The following is a 10,000-nucleotide window of genomic DNA, read 5'->3' as shown; positions in this document are numbered from 1 at the left end:
CTCTTATCATTGTTGTTATTTTTATACCGCCAAATGGGTGACTAGGTTTCACACGATTTTCTCGATCATATTATAAACGTTTAAGTTTACAATCAATAGTAAAACCTGTGTAGTTTTCTCGATGAACAAATCATTTCCATTGTTTACATTATGACGACTGGTGTGGTTATGTCCCCTGCCAATAGTTGACTATTGTCACGATTCAAAACACCGTGATGTTTTCTATTTATAGAAATGTGATGGTTGACTTGGTCTATTCTCTCCATGTTTGAAATTCGACATTACTGGGAAAACATGGAAATATTTTAAATATTTTGGCCAGAAACTCGTCCTTCAATAAATACCCATCGATTGAAACGACACTCATCTTGTGAAACAAAACTTTTTAAAAGTGTTTAAGAAAACCCCAGGTTTGATCGTTTTTGACATGAAGGCCATTTTAATGGATCGATATTTGAAGGACGAGTTTTCTGGCCAAAATTTTTTAATGTGTTTTTTTTTCTTCAGAGTTAGGTAGACGTCTAGTATTGATTTACCTGTTGCAATATTATGAAAATCAACGTCAGGTGACATGGCCAAACTGACCTACGATGATAAAACACTTTTTTTTCAAAATAATTTTGGCCAAAAATATCTACTTGATATAAACTACTTATTGCTATGTATAAGGCCGAGGTTTGTTTATTTTAGGTCTGCTAACCCAGTTTGTTATGGGCTCATTGTTGTAATAGAAATACTCTCAACCCAACGCTAAAAATTCTCCATAACAACAATGTTAATTCAGGCCTATAATTGTTTTGGGTTGTCAGACCTGGTAGATATGTACGATGATCAGGACGGTCCCCAAGTTATTGTAAAAAAGCTTTATATCTGTAAAATCTCTCTCTCTCTCTCCCTCTCTCTCTCTCTCTCTCTCTCTCTCTCTGTGTGTGTGTGTGAGTGTGTCTCTCTCTGCCTCTCTCTCTCCCATTCTCTCTCTCTCTCTGTGCGTCTCTCTCTCTCCCTCTCTCTCTCTCTCTCTGCGAGTGTGTCTCTCTCTGCCTCTCTCTCTTTCCCATTCTCTCTCGCCCTCCCTTTCTCTCTCTCTCTCTCTCTCTCTCTCTCTCTCTCCCATTCTCTCTCTCTCCCTCTCTCTCTCCCCCTCTCTCCTCTCTCTCTCCATTCTCTATCTGTGTGTGTGTGCGCGCGCGCGCGCGCTCTCTCTCTCTCTCTCTCTCTCTCTCTCTCTCTCTCTCTCTCTCTGTCTGTCTTTATATATATACATATATAATATATATATATACATATATATATATGCATATCAGTATCTATCTATCTATCTATCTATCTATCTATCTATCTATCTATCTATCTATCTATCTATCTATCTATCCTTCTATCTATCTATCTATCTATCTATCTATTGAATCGTGTTTGATACAAATATGGTGCGAAAAGTGCTGGACATGTAGTAATGGAGCGAATTATTATTTTTTTAAATATTTACCACAATGTTTGAGACAGTCTACATTAATGTTTCAGGCTTAATTTGCCATCGTCAGGACTGAGTTGTTTTGTTGACTGTTGTTGTTTCTTGAAGTGGTTCCGGTTTAAAGTTAATTAACAAGAACTTCCGGCGATGTGGACACGTACCGTACATCTCACTTTTCGTGTTGAGTGTGGCTTCATGAGGGTGTTTGATTATAGTATATTTCTCTTCCAGGCATAAGCTACATTGTTTTGATGTTGGTGTGTATCCTGTTGCTTTAGATAAAATTGTCCATGAAATGTTGTGGTCTAGTTTGTTGTCTTTTAATTTCCAACTATGTTCGCTGAGTTTTGTGGATGTTTTTTTGTTAGTGTTTCTAAATGTTGAGGTGTGGAGGTTGTAAGATACAGTGAGATCTACGGTACGTGTCTACATCGCCGGAAGTTCTTGTTAATTAACTCTCACACACACTCACACACACACACACACACTCACACTTTCTCTCCCTCTCTCTCTCTCTCTCTCTCTCTCTCTCTCTCTCTCTCTCTGTCTATCTATCTCTCTATATACATCTATAATCGATAAAGGAAGTAAAGTTGTTGTTTTTCTCGCCAAACTGAGAAAGGGATATCTTTGTAAGAAAACACCAGCATAATCTCCCATTGCGTTACAAGTTACACGTTCTATAGATGACGTTCTATAGTACACTATATAGAAGGCCTTGCGTATACACATCAATTCTATGACAAGGCACACATCATTGTTATTGTGTAGATTCAATATTCTAGGTGCACACCGTGAAGACAACGATATAATTGAAATAACTGTGTTGTAATCTTACCTTTTACATCGATGGTGTACGGGATGTCGATACAAAACAGCTATGATTGAGTTTTATCTGTGATTGTGTGTGATTGTGTGATTGTGTCATTATTGATAAGATTCCAATTACATTATTAGTTTGGTTTCGGTTCCTTTTCTTCCATATTTTAATGTCTTCATCATCATCATCATCATCATCTTCTTCTTCTTCTTCTTCTTCTTCTTCTTCTTCTTCTTCTTCTTCTTCTTCTTCTTCTTCTATTATTATTATTATTATTATTATTATTATTATTATTATTATTATTATTATTATTATTATTATTATTATTATTAATATTTTTCTCATTATTATTATTATTATTATTATTATTATTATTATTATTATTAATATTATTATTATTATTATTATTATTATTATTATTATTATTATTATTATTATTATTATTATTATCATCAAAATCATCATCATCATCATATCGACACAACTTTCATCATCATCATCATCATCATCATCATCATCATCATCATCATTATTATCATCATTATTATTTTTGTTATTTTAGAACTATTTTCACGTTAGAATCCAATCGTTACGTGCCGTCTGAGACGATCATTGGTGTACGTGCTATGTACCACAATAGCAACACGGAAGGTTACACAGGAATGCTACCCACAGTATAAGACATCAAATCTATATCTTAACACAAATCATTCTAGACGGTCTTGATAGATCGAGATAGACCCTAACACTGTGATATAATCATAAAATATAATTAATAGTGAACCATTGGTGCGTCGCCGTTTACTAAACATGTCAACACCGCCTTTCAGCAATACGGATATTCGCAATTTATATATATGATATATATATATATATATATATATATATATATATATATATATATATATATATATATATATATATATATATATATAATGTATGTATATATATATATATATATATATATATATATATATATATATATATATATATATATATATATGTATGTATATATATATATATATTATTATTATTATTATTATTATTATTATTATTATTATTATTATTATTATTATATTATTATTATTATTATTATCATTATTATTATTATTATTAAGCCATTGACATTGAGCTTGATAAAATTCTTCTGGTCTTGGGTCCAGTGTTCGAGCCTCGCTCGGCGCTTAGTTGATTCTATGGAAAAGGTACTTCACTCACATTCTCTCACCGTAATCAGGTGTAAAATGAGTACCTACCTGGCCGTTACCAGCGTTGTCTCTGTCCGGAAAATAATTGTAATATCGCTTAACAGGCATCGTGTCCCGTCCTAAAAGTTAAGTCTTGCTGTTGGCCAGGGACCCTTTGTAAAGCGCTTTAGTGGATTTTGCGATATATAAAAACTTTTTATTTTCTTCTTCTTACTCCTTGTCAGTCTGTAGCTTCAACAGTTTACAGATTCCACATGTTTTTGAATTGGAATTTCAATGGGGATTCCACAGCCTTTACTCTTTCCTGACCGATCGTTTTCAGTATTTTCCCACAATGGCAGGCTTACCCAGTAGAAAAATTGCTTTTTTTAAACTCAAACAAACAATCTCTCTACAAAATAACTTTATGTTCTTATTTATGAATTTGTGGCAATTTAGCCGTAGGTGGTACGCAGAGGGTTAAAGTTGACGGAATGAAAGAATTCTACAGTCATTGCAAAATTCAACTGCTAGAATAGGACCCAGTAGTCTGATGTCATGCCGCCCGGCAACGACGGCCATCTTGGTTCTAAACAAAGAAAATCATCACTTTTTATTCTTCATGCTGGCTAGAACTTTTCATATGCCTTGTGATCGGAATGTGTAAAAGTCAAAACTTGATCAAATTTATGTTTTTCCCCCTCTGGATACGCTTTTATGTTCGCCGGAGAAATATTTCATACAGGCGTCCGCCATTGTTCCGATAATTTAGAGCCAGTGTTACTAAGTTACCATGCGTCAGTAGGAAGGAAGTGACGTTACGACTGTTGAATCCTATTGTATTGATGAGAATAAAAACTGACCACACTATTCCCTTTTTGACAACTTTGCATTGGCTTCCCGTCAAAGCACAGATTAAATATAAAATCTCGACCCCTGTTTTCAAATGCTTGAATAGCCTTATTGTTATTGATTACCAAATGGCTTCATCTTCTGATGTATTTTTGTAGAATGTCGCCTAGGGCTAATTTTACCTGCAAAATATTAACAAATGATATTGTGAAATTGAATGTAAGCTTATATTATTTAATTACAAGAACAGATGGAATGGAAGTTTCAGGTTTCCCCTTTATCAACAAACAGGATGAATGAAACACTACAGATGAATGAGATAATGTGGTAGTGGCGTTGTTCACTATCGTGTGACATTAGCTACAATTGTTGTTTACACTTCTCTGTTCTATTTCTAAAATAGATAGAAAGAAAAATACACAAAAAGCAGAGCTATTTGCCAGTTGTAACCTGCCTACTAACAAGATTCGTTTATAGCTTCAGTCATATTCCGATTCCCAAATAAACGTTCTTTGCTGTTTTTCTATTGATATGAGTATCAAGTTTGAAGTCTATTGAGATGTGTGTTACTATCATGTTATATTATATGACACGTGATAGTGAAAGAGATCCACAGATGTCTATGGACGGACTCAGGAGACCAGATGTCTATGGACGGACTCAGGAGACCAGATGTCTATGGACGGACTCAGGAGACCAGATGTCTATGGACGGACTCAGGAGACCAGATGTCTATGGACGGACTCAGGAGACCAGATAACTAATGTACTTTGGAAAGACTCGGATTTAAAAATTTGGCCAGAAAACTCGTCCTTCATTTATCGATCGATTTAAATGAGCTTCATTTCGGCAAATACTCTCAAACCTGGGACTTTACGAAGTCTTCCTTATGTCCCAGGTTTGAGAGTTTTTGCTAAGATGAGGGTCATTTAAATCGATCGATAACTTACCGATAAAAATTGGGATGTTCCGATAGTGTGCTGGTTAACAAAATTGGGATTTTCCAATAGTGTGATTGTTAACAAAATTGGGATTTTCCAATAGTAGTCTGGTTAACAAAATTAGGATTGTCCAATAGTAGGCTGGTTAACAGAATTAGGATTTTCCAATAGTGTGATGGTTAACAAAATTAGGATTTTCCAATAGTGTGATGGTTAACAAAATTGGGATTTTCCAATAGTAGTCTGGTTAACAAAATTTGGATTTTCCAATAGTAGGCTGGTTAACAGAATTGGGATTTTCCAATAGTGTGATGGTTAACAAAATTGGGATTTTACAATAGTGTGATGGTTAACAAAATTGGGATTTTACAATAGTGTGATTGCTTTTAGACAGCAATTTTGGTGATTAGTTCTCACTAAATTACAAAAACGTTCAAAGCTACACGCAGTTTTGTTTGTTGGTACTTTATATCCAGCCGGCGGATGTTGTGAGTATTTCACCTATACACATAGCATCAATAGCATGCCTACGATAGTACTTAAACCAACAAAACACGACCAGTTCTTGAATATGGATTTTGTGGTGCTTTCTTCAACAAATGTGTCGATTTCCCCGGAGTGATTCGTGTTGCTAGTTGTCGTTGGATCAGCCATCCCTGTGACAACGAAGCAACGACTGCCAATTTCAGTGGACTGGCGACCGTCAATCATATCAACCATCATGGAGGCCACGGGCGACCATGACTTCAACGCCAGAAACAAACACGAATTGAGTTTTAAAAAAGGGAGTATTTTAAAGGTAAGGGAGGAGAGTGAGGGGGAGAGAGGGAGGGAGAGAGAGAGAGAGAGAGAGAGAGAGAGGGAGAGAGAGGGGAGAGAGTGTGTGAGGGAGAGAGAGGTAGAGAGAGGGAGAGAGAGAGAGAGGGGGGAGGGAGTGACAATTATTGAATCATTATCGTCATCGCCGATGTCATCATTATTATCATATGTATCATCATCATCATCATCATCATCATCATCATCATCATCATCATCATCATCATCATCATCATCACCATCATCTTTTTCCTCTGTGATTACATTCCAGATTCTGACAAGCAAGGGAGACAACAAAGAGTGGTTGAGAGCAGAACACGATGGCCACGAAGGGCTGGTGCCAACCAACTACGTCACATTGAAACCCAACGAGTAAGGGATTTGAAGACAATCTGTGACGTATATTATCTGTCAGGTGTCTTTGGTTGGTTGGTTTGGGGTTTGGGTTGGGGTTTTTGGGGTTTGTTTGTTTGTTTTTTTTTTTTGTTTTTTTTTTTTTTGTTTTTATTTTTGGTCATTTTGGAGAGGGGTTTGTTTGTTTAATTTTGACGTTTGTTCTGTTCGGGATTTTTTAAAATTTGGGTTGTCGGTTTGTTGTTGTTATTGTTTTGTTTTGTTTTTTGGTTTTTTTTTGTCGTCTGTTCTTTGTTTTGTTTTGTTTTGTATTTTTTTTTGGGGGGTGGGGGGCGGGTTGTTTGTTTTTGTTTGTTTGTTTATTTGTTTTGGTTTTTTAATTTTTGTTGTGTGTGTTTTGTTTTTTGTTTTTGTTTCGTTTTGTTTTGGTTTTTCTTTTTTTTTTTTCTTTTTTTTTTTGTTTCCTCTGTATTTTATTGGGGATTTTTAAAGAAAGGGGGGGGCGTGCACCTATTTGCAGGTCTGTTTACCGAACGCTAATATGGTCGTGATTTAACGATTGTTGTCATGGCAACATTTTGCGTTGGTTTGAGACGATGTGTACTTCTATGCAGGTCTGACATCCGAACCCAATTATGGGCCTGGTTTGACATTGTTGTAATGTAATGGACAATATTTTGCTTCATTGTCTTAGATTTTAATTACAATAACGAGCCCATAAGGAATTGGGTGATCAGACCTGCAAATAAATGCACGTCGATTTGGGAGTAGTTCCATTACAACATCTAGCATTTACCAATTTGGGCTATCAGACCTACAAAAAGTTACACGTCGGGATTGGCTGATGATGATTTTGTTCTCCTTTTGTGATGTTTTTTAGCCGTGGAAAACAATCAGTTTACATTGGACACAACGTGTGTGATCTGCATTGGACAATTTGCCATCAAAAATGTTACTTTTCGTATTGAAAGATACGGGGGGCAAAGTGGCCGAATGGTTAAGGCATTGTGGCCCGGAAGGTCACTGGTTCGAGCCCCGCTTCAGGCATTTTCGGTTATTTCCTTGGGCAAGATTATTAACCCCCAATTTGCTCACTTGGACACCATGGGTGATTCCTGTTGACATCAGACTTCTTGGTTGATGAATTATTTATATTCCTTCATGGAATGCTAGGCGACGATATCTTGTGACGTCATGGCGGAAGGGCAGAATAAGTCAAGGGATAATCTCGTTGTTTCTGATTTTTAAAGCTGATGTTTTTATTGTCTCTTCTACCCCCCCCCCTCCCCTTTCCCCCATCCCTTCTACGACGACTCTGACCACGCTACCATCTATACCACCCAAGCTGGTACCACGGAAAGATCTCCAGACTCGATGCCGAGAGACTCCTGAACGACCAAAAACAAGATGGCGCTTTTCTTGTTCGGGAAAGCGAGAGCAACCCCGGCGATTTTTCAGTTTCTGTCAAGTAAGGGAATAGGCTTTAAAAGTCGTGACGTCACTTCCTTCTTAATGACGCATAGTAACTCAGTAACTGGTTCTAAACTATCGGAACAATAGCGGACGCCATTATGAAATACTTCTCCGCCGAACATAAAAATGTATCTAGAGGAGAAAAACATTATAAATCTGATCATGTTTTGACTTTTATACATTCTGATCACATGACATGGGAAAAAGTTCTAGCCAGCATGAAAAATAAAAAGTGCAAATTTTCTTTGTTTAGAACCAAGCTGCTGGTTGCTGGGTGGACGTGACGTCAGACTATTGAATCCAATTTATATAAATCAGAAGATGTGCATCAACCATCTACTCTTTAGGTTCCTAAATCATTGGAAGTGTGTATGTAGCCAGTCCTTCAGAGTACCAATAATGAATAGGTTACATAAAGGTGGCATAACTATTTCAGTAGCAGGATGTGTAGGCAGAGTCTTAGGAATTTATGCCAGGCTTCATGAATGGCAATCGAAAACAGTGGGTCTCCTCAAACCGACTACTGACAGGCCACGACAGGACTGCTGCAAACATGCATCGATGGGGTCTGAGAGAGTCAGCACGACTGTCCCCTCTGTCAGGGAACGCCAGAGACAGCAGACCACATAATCTTACACTGCCCTGTGACGAGATTGGCGGGAGGTTTCGAGGCTTTCCTCCAATGCGGTGACGAATTCAAAGACTGGCTGGAGACTTCCAGTGTGGAGATGTAGCCAGACGCTAGTACTAGTTGAAGAGTGACAAACACATATCAACAGGAAGATACAGTGAGTAAATGTGACTCATATATAAGGGAACAACACAACACAACGTTTCGGCCCTTGGCCTTCGTCAGGAGACTTACAACAAAATACAAATATATAAGTACAAATGACAAAATCTGATATTTTGTAACCTTGCATATATATGTTTTGTTGTTTGTCTCCTGACGAAGGCCAAGGACCGAAACGTTGTCTGTTTTGTGTCGTTCCCTTATATATATGAGTCATATTTACTCACTTTATCTTTCTCTCCATTTTAGTGGCTCATGTAGGCACCTCTAGCCGTTTGTTTAACAGATCAACAGACCTGATAAACTAATCCATTTATGGGCTCAAGTTAACATCGTTATCATGGACTATTGTGTTTCTGTGTGTGAGAACTTGCCTTTGAGCTGTTTTATTTTATAGCGTAATATCCACTAAACGTGCTCAAAGCGCTTTACAGGGGATCACTGGTCATCAGCAACCTGTAAGACGTAGAACGAGACTTTTAGGCGATATTACGATATTACATTTTTTTCAAACAGACACAATCTTGTTAACGACCAGGTACTGATTTTACACCCCAGTACAATGAGAGAACGTGAGTAAAGTGTCTTTTCCAAAGACTCAACTATGCGCCGAGCGAGGCTGGAACCCAGGAATTTCCGATCCGAAAGCAAGTGCCATACCACAAGACCACATTGCCGCACGAGAATTTCTATTACGACAACGAGCCCCCAATAACATTGGTTGTCAGACCTGCAAATATACATACGTCGACTCTGACTCTGAGAACGATAATGCCATGACGGACTAGTTTTGTGGGGGGTTTTTGGCTCCAATTTTCATAAGTTGATAATAAAAAGAAGTGAAGAAATAATTCTCTGTGTGTTGGATTTTGTCCATGCACGTGACCATTGACCATCCGGCTGACCTGGTAAACTGCGAGCATAATATATATCGATATCGATATAGCATTTTGAAATAGATATGGTTCGATATTGTCATTCATATCGATTTATTAATATTTCGATACGATATGCCCATTACTACTTTTCATTCTAACTGACAGATTCGCCCAAGGCGTGGAACATTTCAAAATATTGAGGAACAGTACAGGGAAATACTATCTGTACTTGACCAAGTTCAGCTCTCTGAACCAGCTGGTGGAGTTCCACAGGACCCCTTCGGCAACGCAACAGTTACTTCTGAAGGACCCAGTGCCGGTGAGTCACCCACCTCAATAACTCGACTTTAGAGCCGCCTTTGTAAACTCATAGCCTGACCGTAGCCTTTGTAAACTCATAGCCTGACCGTAGCCT

At 37.5% G+C, this 10,000-nt stretch overlaps 1 protein-coding gene across 5 annotated transcripts in view; it reads left to right on the top strand.

Moving 5' to 3' along the window:
• Positions 1 to 2,245: 2,245 nt before the first annotated feature.
• The window catches only part of LOC144957346 (growth factor receptor-bound protein 2-like), a 10,639-nt gene continuing 2,884 nt past the window's right edge, over positions 2,246 to 10,000 (top strand). The window contains exons 1-5 of one of the 5 annotated variants that reach the window (XM_078888520.1): positions 2,246 to 2,374; positions 5,579 to 6,070; positions 6,359 to 6,459; positions 7,787 to 7,909; positions 9,751 to 9,904. In XM_078888520.1, the coding sequence (XP_078744646.1) occupies positions 5,993 to 6,070; positions 6,359 to 6,459; positions 7,787 to 7,909; positions 9,751 to 9,904 (456 nt within the window). In that variant the 5' untranslated portion in view covers positions 2,246 to 2,374; positions 5,579 to 5,992. Of the gene's footprint in view, positions 2,375 to 5,408; positions 6,071 to 6,358; positions 6,460 to 7,786; positions 7,910 to 9,750; positions 9,905 to 10,000 lie in introns of all 5 variants that reach the window. The other 4 variants (XM_078888522.1, XM_078888523.1, XM_078888521.1 and 1 more) reach the window with 4 other exon arrangements.

This window comes from Berghia stephanieae, chromosome 11 (genome assembly GCF_034508935.2).
Source record: "Berghia stephanieae isolate SIO BIC M18660-M18661 chromosome 11, UCSD_Bste_1.3, whole genome shotgun sequence".
Taxonomy (NCBI): Eukaryota; Metazoa; Mollusca; class Gastropoda; order Nudibranchia; family Aeolidiidae; genus Berghia; species Berghia stephanieae.
The sequence above is the reverse complement of the archived record's forward strand: the minus strand, read 5'-3'. Positions and strand labels throughout refer to the sequence as shown.